This window comes from Melozone crissalis, unplaced genomic scaffold (assembly GCF_028551555.1).
Source record: "Melozone crissalis strain CALT ecotype California unplaced genomic scaffold, PUWL_Pcris_2 ptg000020l_1, whole genome shotgun sequence".
Classification (NCBI taxonomy): Eukaryota; Metazoa; Chordata; class Aves; order Passeriformes; family Passerellidae; genus Melozone; species Melozone crissalis.
The window spans coordinates 297049-310787 of record NW_026535798.1 but is presented as its reverse complement, the minus strand read 5'-3'; the positions used below and the strand labels follow the sequence as shown (position 1 = coordinate 310787).

The window sequence follows — 13739 nt, the reverse complement described above, 5'->3', positions numbered from 1 at the left end:
CACCAGCCCAGAGGATTCCAAATCAGGAATCAGGAATGAATTCAGTGAAGGAAGGGAGAGCGCATGGATTCTACTCCCAGCTTCTGACAGGAAAAGTTTGGCTGAACGGAGTCCCCAGGTGCCACCACCATCCTTGGGTTCCTTCCCTGCACCCAGAGGTGATGCCTGTGCACAAGCAGCTCCAAAAAAAGGAAAATTCACCTCAGGATGAGGGACCCAATGAGAGTTTTATGTCCCAAAGCCATGTAGGAGTGAAAGACAGTGCTCAAATTCTTGATTTTCCTCTGTAAAAACCTCCCTGACCACACACACACCTGTAACAACCACACACGCAAAGCCAAGACCACCCAATATTTGGAATTAACCACCTGGGAACTCTTCCTCAAAGGAAAAATCCAATTCCCACAGCAAATTCCTCCTCCCATGGTCAAATCCCCCTCAGATCACCCCTTTTGTACCCCCAGAGTGGGCACTGCTGCCACTCCCAGTGATTATTTCCCATATCAGATAAAAATGGAGCCTGGAATTCAAAATTTTGGGAAGAAACAATCCCAGACCCCAGGAAAACAAAGAGAAACAATCCCAGATCCCCAGAAAAACCAAGGCCCCAGAGGAGAGTTTGTCACCCCCAATGCTGAGGCCCAAACCCAGCTCATGTCTCATTAGTGGAGATTCACTAACACCTAAAAACACGAACAGATAAAGCAGAGAACAGGGAAGATAAAGCTGAGGGAAGATATCTCCATATCCTGGGAGTTGGGGAATTTCTCTTTTAAAGAAAGTGAAAGAAAAGGAGGAGATGAATGAGATGCTAATTTACAGAAATTTTTGTTCTCTAGCTTTTGTTTTGAGCACACACACACACAAATAGAGGAGCCCGAAGGTTACAAAATGGATTTGTCATGCTGAGAATTTGCTGTGTTCACCTTCCCAAAGTTTCACCTGGGCTGGGCCATTCCCAAATAAACCCCTCAAGATTACTAGAAAAAAATTGTGATGAACTGCTCAATGTCTGCATTAGAAACTCAGGAATTCTCTCCCCCAACCATGGGATTGGTTTTCCATCCCCTCATCCTCCTGATTTTTTTCAATTTCTCCCTCCTCATGAATTCAGTGACAGCCAGTTCTGATTGTTCAGTTTGCCACTGTTAAAATCCTCTTTAATTTTATTTCTCATAATAAAAAAAACTTCACTGACAGATTCCCAAGGGACAATTTCTCACTGAATTTCAGAACTACAAAATAAAAGCAGCACCTAAAAAATAAACAATTTGACAAAGCCCCAGCATTTCTCAGCATGAGGAATTCAGTGAAAGGAGATGATGGGAAAGACTCCAGCAGGAATTAGATGGTTTAAAGGGTTAATCTGAGTGGTCACACCAGGGTAATTCCATGCAAACTTCTGGGAAAGATCCCAAAAACCAGACCTGAGAGCTTGGAGCTGATTTAGGGGTGCAGGGCTCACCCCAACGAGGTCCTGCTGCATTTCCAACCCCCAAAGTTCCTTCAGCACCCAAAAAACCAAGGATGAAGTGATTCCAGAACCTCAGTGACACCAACCCAGACACTGAATGCCCCCAAATTTAACAACACCAAGAGTGAAAAGGTCACAGCCAGGTCCTGACACTGGGAAAATCCAATCCCAGCTGGGAATGTTCCACCAGGACAGCTCCAAACCCCAATTTCCCAGCTGGGAGTGTTCTACCATGAGAGCTCCAAACCCCAGCTTATTTCCCAGCTGGGAATGTTCCAGAACAGCTCAGAAGATGAAGCTTCACAAGCACTCCCAAAAGTGCAGAATTCCCAGAGCATCTCCAGGCTGTCCCACCCAAGATCCAGGTGGTTCCTGTGTCCCACAGACACCTCCCCAAAATCCAGAAATTCCTACACACTTGAGACCTAAAAACTGCTCAACCCACCCCAAAAATGACTTTGCAAAGGAGATTTTGACCGAGCTGGACACACACAGAATTTCCAGTCCTTCATCCACAAGGCCCCAGGTGGCTCCTTGTCCCACAGACACCTCCCCAAAATCCAGAAATTCCCACAGACTTGGCTAAGACCTAAAAAATGCTCAATCCACCCCAAAAAATAACTTTGCAAAGGAGATTTTGACCCAGCTGCACACACACAGAAGTTGCAGTCCTTCACCCAAGTCCTTCCAGTCCTTCACCCACAAGGCCTCAGAATGCTCCTTGTCCCACAGACACCTCCCCAAAATCCAGAAATTCCTATACACTTGAGACCTAGAAACTGCTCAACCCACCCCAAAAATGACTTTGCAAAGAGGATTTTGACCAAGCTAAACATGCACAGAACTTCCAGTCCTTCACCCAGGGCCTCTCCAGGTGGGCCTCACCCAAACACCACACAACCCACTTGGATGCTGTTTTTTAAACCCAAACCACCACAATTCCCCCACTGTGGGAACTGGAATATCCACACTTACACTCTGCTTTCAGTGCCAGAAACAACCTCCAAAACATGGCTTAAAATCTCAAACTATTTCTTCTACCTAATTTATTTGTCTCTCAGTATTATCTCCCCTCCAGAAGTGATTAAAGCAAGATTTCCAAATAATTTCACTGATGGTGAGCAGTACAAGGCACTTAATTATGATTTAAAACAAACACAATCCACTATAACTGAGCCCAAGAAGCACTTCCCCACAGAATATTGAATTTTTATGGATTTTTTCCCTGCAATAACACAAGCAGCTGTTACATCACTACATTTTCACACAAAACACACCAGGTTTAATCTGACCAGGCAATCCCAAACCCAAAAACCTGCAGGATTTAAGAGTGGATCCTTCCAGGGAGGATTTTAGGCCAAGTTTTAGCAAACAGCACTTGAAAATAAAATATTGCTGGTAGGAATAATCAAAAATAAAACAGGGACTTGAAGGCTGGATTTGATCTTTTCCAGCCTTTAGGATTTTGTGGCAGAGCTTTAAGTGATACCAAGAGACACAAAAATTCCTGAATTTCTGGTATTTGAGCCAGAGCAACTGGAAATTGCTCTGGAATAGGAAATTTCTTTGGAATTATCTGTGATGCAAACTCAGCTCGCGGAGTTTTGGGAGCACAGAGGGGCTCAGCCAACCCTGCAAATCCAGCAGGGAGCAGAACAGATGAGGACTGCAAAAAATAAAAATAAAAATAAAATAAAAACCTGATTTTCCTGGTGCCATCTCCTAGGGAATCAGCACTTCTGCAGCTGGGAATTCCCTGTGGGAGCAGAAGGCTCCAAAATAAGGACAAAATAAGAAAAATCCAGAGCTGATGGAGAGCAGGGCATGGAGAAGGAGCTGGAGGGTGACAAGGACCATGGAATGGGGCCGCCATCCCCATCTCCATTATTCCAGCTCAACAACTTCCAGCCTGAGCTGCCCTCAAGATCTGAGCTCCCATCTGGCAGCTCTGAGCCCCTTGGGATGGGATAAACCAGGCAAAGGGAATGAATTCCTATTTTTCCTCCTCAGAAGTGCAGGATCTGCAGGAAAGGGAATGCAGCTGCTGTGTCCTCTTCAACTCAGTGCATTAAAAATGAGTAAAACTGCTCCAAAGGCCATTCCCAGGAAGGAGAAATGGGAATTTTGTGTATTGTTAACACCACAATGCTTCATTAAATCAATGATTTCACTCCTTTGCCCAAAATTCCCCAAAATCCAGGGCAAAAATCCCCCCACTCCAAATTCCCCTGTGTCTCCACACCCAGCCAGGGGAATTTTCCAACTCAGTAAAGGGCACTGGGACGTTTATTCCAATAAATTCTTCCTGGCAAGGAATGTATCACCCAGCCAGGACTCCATTTTAAAGGATAATTCCCTTTAAAATTGAATTATTTTCCCCTGAACACACCCCAAGTGTTTTCTGCTCTGGAGATTTTGGGTTGTTTTTTACCTTTTTGGGCTTTGCTCCCAAAAAAACAGAGCCTAAAAATTCTCCTGGGAGCTGGGAGGGAAACTCTCCTTCCAGAGCCACGATTCTGATCCAGTCCATGCATTTTTCTGAATTTTGTATGCAAGATCCACCAGTTCTGCTCCAGTCCATGCAATTTTCTGAATTTTTTATGTAAAATCCACCAATTCTGATCCAGTCCCTGCATTTTTCTGAATTTTGTATGCAAAATCCACCAATTCTGCTCTAGTCCATGCATTTTTCTGAATTTTGTATGACAAATCCACCCAGCTGAGCTGTGCAAATGCTCCTCTCTGATGAGGGTAATGGGCTGTGCAACAAAATGAGTAATTCCAGCTTCTCCCCTAAAATCCATTTGGAAAAATGCTCCATCCTGCTCCCATTTGAATCCACATAAAATATTAACTCCCAGGCAGATCCCTCCTGTTTCATTTTAGAAAGAGCCCAAGATTCAGGGACAAAAACCACAGGTTTTGCTCCTGATTTGGGAAGAACCTGATGGGAAACTGAAATATTTCCCACCTGCCTGAGGGAGGCACAGCAGTGACCCCAATGTTCTGCTCCTGACACACCAAGCACTACACTTGAAAAATCAGCACTACAACCTGAAAAATCAGCACTGCAACCTGAAAAATCAGCACTGCAAACCCAGAATTATGATTTTTCTGCAGGGAAAATGAAATAAAACTCAAATAGAAAAAGGAAGACGATGTGACTGCCTCTGTAAATTTTCTAATATTTTGTTTTTAATGTTGCTCCTTATCCCTGCTCCTTATTTACAGCAATAGCACCGATCCCAACCCCAAATTTCTTAGTTTTTCCCACTAAAAAGAGCCTAAAACCACAACCCTGGAGCACAGAATCCACCAAACGCAGAAAATCCAAGCCTTGCGCCCTTCCAGGAGTTAGTAAATGCTTGTGACCAGAGCACTGGGAGGAGGGAAGTGATGCAGAAATGCAGAGGGAAGAGGGAAAAGCACCCAAACTTTTCAGAGTGGCGAAGTTTTAGAGATTACTGGAAAGTCCAATGAAATGTTCCAGGAGATTGTTATCAAAAAAGACAGTGAGGAAGAGCCAGAAAAACTTACACACTGATGTCTTCTGGTTGTTGTCCTTGCTGGGCATGAGTTTCACCCCTCTGGACTTGAGCTCCATCTGCTTCTTGACTGTAGGGGTGGGAAACAAAGGAAAAAAAAGAGGGAAAGGTTGAGCTGAGCTTCAGGGATTGTCAAGTTTTTATTTTAAAAATAAAAATGTGAATCACCCACATCCTGCATCCTTCCCTTTGGGATCAGCTTGTCCTGACTGCTCAAAACCAGCAGGGGTTTGTTTTTCCATGTTAGGGGTTTGGAGAGGGATTTGTTTTCCATGTTAGGGCTTTGGAGAGGTTTAATTTCAAAATAAAAATGGGGTCCAACCCCTCTGTAACCCACTAAAAATGGGAGACAAGCAAAAGGGAAGCTCTGAGGAGCTTCAGGATGCTGAGAGGAAAATGCTGAGCTGGTTTCCCCCAATTTTTCTGGAATTTATCCCATGAACCCATTACACAGCAGAGCCATTCCAGGGGAGCACTCAGAACCTAAAAACTGCAGAGCTGGTGTGAACAAACAGCAGGAAAATAAAATTAAACACCATTATTGGCTAAGGGAAATATTATCTTGGAGCCCCACACCTGGGGGACTCCTCCCCAAGTGCGACCATTCCCTCCCTGATCCAAAATTCCACCAGAAGAGGGGAAAGACCAGGAAAGGGAACAAGAATTCATCCATCTCCAAGGGCCCCATCCTTTTTCTCACACCAGGGAGCAGCAATTTGTTTTCCTGCTCTGGATTTGGCGGCTGCTTCCTCCACCCCCAGGGTTTGACAGAAACCCCACCTGGCAGAACCATCTGGGAGCAGCACAAACACCTGGATTTGGGATTATTGCAGCTTCCAGAGGCAGGAGTTGGGATAAAACAGCCTCTGCTGTGAGGAGCTGGGATAAAAGAGCAGGAATTGGGATAACCCAACAGGAATTGGGGTAATTCCAACAGGAATTGGGGTAATTCCAATAGGAATTGGGATAACCCAATAGGAATTGGGGTAATTCCAACAGGAATTGGGGGTAACGCAATAGGAATTGGGGTAATTCCCACAGGAATTGGGAAAACCCAGCCTTCATTGCAGGATTTGGGATAACCCAATAGGAATTGGGATAATTCCATCAGGAATTGGGATAACTCAACACTCACTGCAGGAATAGGGATAACCCAACAGGAACTGGGGTAATTCCAAGAGGAATTGGGATAATTCCAACAGGAACTGGGATAACCCAGCCCTTCCTGCAGGAACTGGGATAACCTAACAAGAACTGGGATAATTCCAACAGGAACTGGGATAACCCAACAGGAATGGGAATAACCCAGCCCTCACTGCAGGAATTGGGATTAAAAAGTCTCCACTGCGGGATTTGGGATAACCCAACAGGAACTGGGATAATTCCAACAGGAATTGGGATAACCCAGCCCTCACTGCAGGAATTGGGATAACCCATCAGGAACTGGGATATTCCAACAGAAACTGGGATAATTCCAACAGGAATTGGGATAACTCAGCCCTCACTGCAGGAATTGGGATAAAACAGCCTCCACTGCAGGAATTGGGATAACCCAACAGGAATTGGGGTAACCCAGCCCTCACTGTGAGAAACTGGGATAAAAGAGCCCCCACTGCAGGATTTGGGATAAAAGAGCCTTCACTGTGAGGATTTGGGAAAACCCAACAGGAATTGGGATTACTCAGCGTCCAAATCATTTTCTGGGAGCCCTTTCCTGACGAGCCAGCCCTTATCCTTGGAGAAACCCACTTCAAACCCTTCTTCCTCGTGTTCTTCATCTTGTCAGGCTTTCATCCCTAAATTAGCACATTCCTAAGACAAAGCTGTCAAGAAGAATTACCCATGTAACTAAAGAGGGGTTTTTTAATCGTGCTGAGGTTTTTTTTGGGCTTAAAAAGAACCTGTTTGGAACAGCTGCTGCAGGAGGCTCAGACAGGAGGAGGCTCCTTGAAGCTCACCTGAGGTGCTGCTTTGGGTGCAGCTTTTCACTCATCATTTCCTCACAGCTTTTGGCTTTCTCTTTAAATAAAGCAGCAAGAACTTCAAAAAAATTTTTAGCTGGAAAATATTCATGAGGAACAGCTGCTGCTGCTGCTCCTGTCTTCCTCAGCAGCTTCAATCTGTTCAGGGCAGCTGTCTTTTTTTATTAATTTAAGAAGGGAAAACTAATTAACAGCAGGCTGCTGTCAAAGCAAATCGAACTCTTTGTTTCTTTTTGCTCCAAATCCACCTGCAAGTGCAGCAGGAGGAAGAAAAAGCAGCAGGGTTTGGGATGCCCCAAAGGTCCCACGTGGATGGGAATCACAGGAGATTTCCAGCCTGATCTCAAGGTTTTTAATAAATGTGATATCAATGGATCAAAAAAAAAAAAAAAAAAAAGGATTGGGGCTGCTAAAACTCCCATTTTTGGGGTAAAAATCTATTTCTGCTTCAGATAAAATAGTGACAGACATTCCTGTAGTGATTTTCCAGCTTTTTCCAAGCCAACACAGGGATACCCCAAAATTCCCTCCCACGCAATAAAATCCAGGCAATTCCAAGTTTCCAAGGCTGAATTTGGATTTTGGTTTGAATTTTCCAAGGATGTGGGTTGGGACCCTGCAGCCTCCAAGTCTCTGCTCTGTGGCTGTGCTTGGGGGTACGAGCAGCTTTACAAAATAATCCATATTTTGGTATTCTCCACATCCTGCCCCCAGGGAATGTTCCCAACTCTCCACACAAACAAAAGCTCAGCTCGGATGATTTGTGCCCCACAAAGGGAATTTAGAGGCCAAGAAAAGCTTCCCAAGCTTTGGTGAAGCCCACCAGAGCTGATGGCGGCACCATGGATGGGATGAGAAATCCTGGGGAACTCCTCCATGAGGACACAGCAACCTGCAGGGATTTCCCCAGTGCTGAACATCCCAAATCCAGGAGAAGGTGCCAGAGGGTGCAATCAGAGGAATTTTAAGGTCTCTTCCAACCCAAACCACTCCAGGATTCTCTGGCATGGGGGAATTCAAAATTAGGATACAGCCAGGCTTGGAAATTTTTCAGGGACACATTTCTAACCAAGGTTCTCCCAGAGCCATCCCTGCCAGATCCCATCCAACAAACATCCCCCTCCAACCCTGTTCCTGATGGAAAACCTGGCTCCCAAACCCCTCAGCAATGGCAACAAGACACTCAACACTGAGCAGCAATCCCAAAATTCAGAGCCTGAGCTGCATCCCCAGGAAACATCTCCTCCCCTAATTGCACCGTGTCCCTTTCCAGGAGAATTGATAAAGATAAATTGGTGAAGATAAATTGATAAAGAGGGATCACTGCATCCTCTCCTCCTCATCCTTCATTTCGGAGCCCTAATGATGGAAGTCAGACTTTACAAATGACTCCATTTAGATCAGAACCAGGCACAGCAAAGCACCACTTGTTTCCTGCTTTTTAAAAAAAAATTAAACAAATAAGAACAATTCTCCCACTCCCTGCCCTCAAAAATCCTGTATTTGAAAATCTACTTTGTTTGTAAATTGGAATGTGGAGCAGTACTACAAAGGACTGTGTCAGGATAATTGGATGAACAGAAACTCCTGTTTTCTGGAGGCTTTTGCTGCTCACACACATCCAACAGATCTAATGGAATACTCAGCATCCTGTCAGATTTGAGAGATGACATTACAAAGCTCTGCCAGCATGGCAGGCAGGCCGGGCTGTTCCTTTCAAACCACTTCATGTTGCTCTAAATGAGGATTTAAGCAGACATTTATTTATTTTTAATTTGGAAAACAGTGTTTCAGCAACAGCAACAGGAAAAAAAAAAAACTATTCCATGAAGCTCTGCTCTCCTTGTTGGGGGAATTGCTGTTAAATCCAAATCCTGCCTGGATCTCTCCCTCCTGCTGGGATGGTTCAGCAGCAGGATGCTCACAGGGGTTCTTGGAGGTGAAGAGAAACCCCCTCAAATGAAACTCTTTGGAAAAATCCCTCTTCTGGCAGCCTGAGCAATGGATTTTGGGAATCAGAGCCTGCACAAGCACTGGGATTATCCAGAATTGCACTGGAGACTCCACAGGTCACATGGAAGGAGGCAAAAATCCCTCTGGAACCCAAGGGTGTGATCCAGGGTGAGGAGGGGGAGATCCAAGATGGGAAATGGAAGATCCAAGATGAGGAGGGGAAAGATCCAAGATGAAAAGGAGAAGATGCAAAATGAGAAATGGAAGATCAGGATGATGAATGGAAGATCAGGATAAAGAGTGGAAGATCCAAGATGAGGAATGGAAGATCAGGATGAAGAGGGGAAGATCCAAGATAAGCAGTAGGACATCCAAGAAATGAAATAGAAGATCCAAGGTGAGGAATGGAAGATCCAACATGAAAAGGGGAAGATTGAAAATTAGGGGAAGATCAAAAACAAGGAGGGGAAGATCTAAAATGAGGAGTGGGAGATTCAAGATAAAGAGTAGAACATCCAAGATGAGAAATAGAAAATCCAAGACAAGCAGTGGGAGATCCAGGATAAAGAGTAGAAGATCCAAGATGAGCAGTGAGAGATAAGGATGAAGAGGGGAAGATCCAGGATAATGAGTAGAAGATCCAAGATGAGAAATGGAAGATCCAAGATGAGCAGTGGGAGATCCAGGACAAAGAGGGACGAAGATCTGTCCAAACTCAAGCCAAACTGATCCATCCATGGGTAGAACCACAGATCTACCCATGGACAGATCTGTAGACCAAAGCCATGGATGGGGCTGGGAGCACCCTGGGACATTGGGAGGTCGCTGCCCACGGCAGGGGTGGAACTGGGTGGGATTTAAACCCATTCCAAACCATTCCAAGACTCCATGACTCCCTCACCAAGCCATTTAGGTGTCTCTGGCGAGCAGCAGGGAGCTCCCCAGCCCCTCCCTGAAGGAGGCAGCTCTGTCCTGTGCAGGGCTGGAGCTCATCCCATTTATCTTCCTCCTGCGGGGAAGGGAAGCGGCCGGGGCGGGGAGATCGATAAAAGCTGCAATTATGTGTTGGTACCAATCAGCTCCAGAGCAATTAGGGAGCCAAGTTCTGCCATAAAACACGTGCAGAGAGGGGCAGCAGCCAGGGCAGCATTCCCATCTCTCCAATTCCAGCCTTTGCAGCTTTCCCAAAACCTTCTGATTTTATAAATTCCCACCCAGCTCCTCTGATGGGGGGGACACTGAGGTGCTGCCACCTCACCTGATTAAAAACTTGTAGATTATTTTCTTCCACCTCTTTGAGGAGACAGGATGGGGAGGAAAATAAAAAATAATTTTTAAGAATAATTCTCTGCACACATTTCTCCCAGTCCCTTTGACTTCCTTACATGGGGAATGGGGAAAAAACATTTGCAAAAATCAAGATTCACCTTAATGAAAGGGAAAAGGGAAATATTTAACTCTCCCAGGAAGGGAACAAAATGAATTTGCTGTGTTCAACAACAAAAACAAAAACAAAAACCCTCTCCACAGCCTGATTGCATCTAACCTTGCTTTTACATTCCTAAAGTGATTTCCAAATGAGGGCACGGATTAGGGAGAGCAGAGGGGGAACAGACAGGGAAGGTGTTCTGCAAAACTCGGGATCAATTTAAACAAGCTGGAAGGGAAATTGTTTTCTTATAGATTATCAGCAAAGCCAGACCCCGTCCCAGAGGACCCAGGGGGTTCATAAATGATGTACAGACACGTCTTTGGAAAACAGACAGCAAATTAGAGCCACCCTAAAGCCTCCCCTTGCTTCTCCTGGCTGATCCTGATTCAGCTCTCCTGATGAAAAATGCATTTCAGCTGCTGTGCTTGCTGTGGAATTACATGGCCTGTTTTGTAGGGATTTATCGCCACTGAAATATTTATGGCCAGGCCAGGTTGTGGAAAGGGTTACAGGGAGGTTTTTAAAGTCTCAGCATCTCCTGTCCTGCAGATCCCACTGCCTGCAGACACCTTCCCTTCATCCCTGGGAATCTTCACTGCTTGGCTGCTTGTTTTGCTGGGTTTTTAAGCATTGAAAGGCAGAAAGAAGCTGCCAAACTCCACAAAAACAGTGGGAAAACGAGAGCAGGTCCCTCTGGCAGCTGGGCTGAGGTCCTGTCCTGATTCCAGCTCAGAATGGGGAGTTCAGTTCATTTTCCAACACTCCATCCCCTCTGCACATGAGATGAGAACCCCCTGACATTTCTCTGAGCAGGGGAATGGGGACATTCACCCTGACTTTGCTGTGCAGGGAAAGGCTGACAAAGACAGGTGCTTTGGTGGAAGCTGCAATCCTGACAGCCATGGAAAAGCCATCCACAGGGAAGCTGCTTTTTCCAGACATTTATGCTGCACAGCAACAACAAAAGGGTTTTTTTTTCCTTGTTTAAAGTCCTTTTTTCCTTGTTTTTTCTTGCAGTTTAAAGTGATTTACAGGTTCAAGGAAAGCAGGGAAGTTAAATAACGATGTGGTTCATTTGTTGAGGCCATGACAGCCCTGCTAAGAGCACCCAAACGAGGCAGCTCTGTGGATTTATCCAAGGAAAAGAAAATCCTCTCCCTTCTCCCTGACTCCTCTCCAGAGCTTTTTCCCAGCAAAGGCTTCTTGAGAACAAACCTGCGGAGCTCCCTGAGGGGACTCAAACCATTCCTGCTTCTTCCCAACTTCATTCCCCCTCTCATGGATCCTGCACCCACAACCTCCTTCAAAAACACCACAGGAGTGGTGAGAACACCTCCAAGGAATCCACTCAATCCATTCTGGTCCCACCAGGAGCAGAATCTTCACTGCCAAAGGATCTCCTGTCCCTCAACAGCACCTGAACATCCCCATCCTGAAATCTTTATCCCAATCCTGAATTCTGCCCTGTGAAGGTGAGGAGGGGCTGAGATGGATTTCCTAGAGAAGCTCCTGAATCCCTGGGAATGTCCAAGGCCATGAGGGGACCTGGAGAACCCTGGGACAGTGGACGTGTCAGTGGATAGGCTTTAAGGTCACTCCCAACCCAAACCAGGCTGGGTTTTTCTATGAACACCACACTTTGGGGAATTCCAGCTGGAAAATAACAGCAGCAGGACCATGCAGGGAGGCAGCTGGGGATTCCTGGCTGGGGTTACTCTAAAATGGAGGCTGAGGGTCGTTGTTGGCTTGTTTGTGGTGTTGGAGCTGGTGTGTGCCCCTTACCTCAAGGGGCAATTCAGGTTGTTTAGGGGGTAGGAAGAAGTTTAGCCTAAAATCAGCTTTGGGAGCTGGAAAAGAAGATTTGAGCCCTTTCTTCCTGAGATGGGGGGGGTAACCTCTAAGAAGGGTTTATGTTGCCTCCTTATCACAGGGGCTCCATGCTGTTGCTTCCTATCACAAAGGTTCCATACCTGCTTGGTGTTTCTCATGGACATCTCCTCAGAGCTCCTCTGTGACTCTTTCTCCTTCCCACAACAGACAACTAACCCCAATTCCCTTCTCAACCACCCACCCACTCTTTTATAGCACTCTTCTCCTCATTAGTTACAGCTGTGGCCTGTTAAAGTCGGGCCTGTTCCTAATCTTTGCTAATTAGGCCCAGCTGCAACTCCTTAGGGGCAAGATCACTTTCTACACCATCTTTATTTTCTTATATTCTTACAGCTTTAGTCTTCAATCTTTGGCTTAAAAGACCCATGTTCTTTCTACACCATCTTTATTTTCTTATATTCTATCCCCTTACAGCTCTAGTCTTCAATCTTTGGCTTACAAGACCAATGTTTTTATAAACCATTAGAGTTAATTAGAGTTGGAGTCGTTTTCTAGGGTGGCCACAAGGGGAAATAAAACCAGAATGGTTGTGAAATGGGTGAATGAGGAAATCAAACTGGAATGATTTGTGAAATTGAGGAATGAGGAAATCAAACTGGAATGATTGTGGAATAGGTGAAAGAGGCTGGCTGGGGTGGGTGAGGCCAGGCCAGGGCATTTATTTCTCCCTCCTTACCTTGGTACTGGGCACTGAAGCCCTTCTGCCTGTGGTTGCCATCAGAGGTGAAGTGCAGCCTCAGCCAATTTTTGCTGCTGATCACAGGGGCAGGCAAATTCATCCCAGTGAACCTGCAAGAGAGCAAAGCAGCACAGCCACGTCAGGACCACGTCAGGACACCCCAAATCCCCCTCTCCAGGCCAATCATCCTCCCCCAGGACTTTGGGAACTCCTCTGTGGGTACCACACAGCCAAGGAGAGCCCCCTCCCCACTCCAGGGCTACCTCCAGCCCCATATTCCTGATGGGAATCCCTGCTGAGGGCTCCATGTTTGTCATTACAGAGGTTCCCAGTCCTTTTTCCTAAGGCACAGAACATTCCCAAGCTCATCTCTTCACATTTGGTTAACCCCACTCCAAAATCTTGTTTATTTTAACTCAGGAAGGGAAAGGATGGCAAGAACATCCTTATTTTTTATTTTATTTATGACCAATCCCAACCTGAGGAAGATTCCAGCCAGGATCACAAATGAACAACTCCAGAACCCAGCAGCAGCCCTTCATATTTGTTCATAATTTTATTTCCTTTTAAAACATGATGTTGTTTGCTTCATTTTTAACTCCAGATCACAATTCCTGGCTGAGTTTTGTCCCAAACCAAGTTTTAGACTGGAACAACACTTCAGACTGAGACTGAGGTCCACAATGGTGACATTCACCATGGTGAGGACACCAATGCTCTCTGTGTTCCTGCTAATGAAAGTTAATCATTTTAATCCCTAATTATCACTTATTTAAAAATTAGT

At 45.5% G+C, this 13739-nt stretch overlaps 1 protein-coding gene and 1 pseudogene across 1 annotated transcript in view; one reads left to right on the top strand and one right to left on the bottom strand.

The window, feature by feature from the left end:
* LOC128937653 (CUB and sushi domain-containing protein 2-like) overlaps positions 1-13263 on the bottom strand; it is a 137811-nt pseudogene extending 124548 nt beyond the window's left edge.
* Positions 13264-13638: 375 nt separating this feature from the next.
* Positions 13639-13739, top strand: part of LOC128937652 (mastermind-like protein 3) — a 29115-nt gene continuing 29014 nt past the window's right edge. Inside the window, exon 1 of the mRNA XM_054277448.1 lies at positions 13639-13656. Coding sequence (XP_054133423.1) covers positions 13639-13656 — 18 coding nt within the window. The remainder of the gene's footprint in view (positions 13657-13739) is intronic.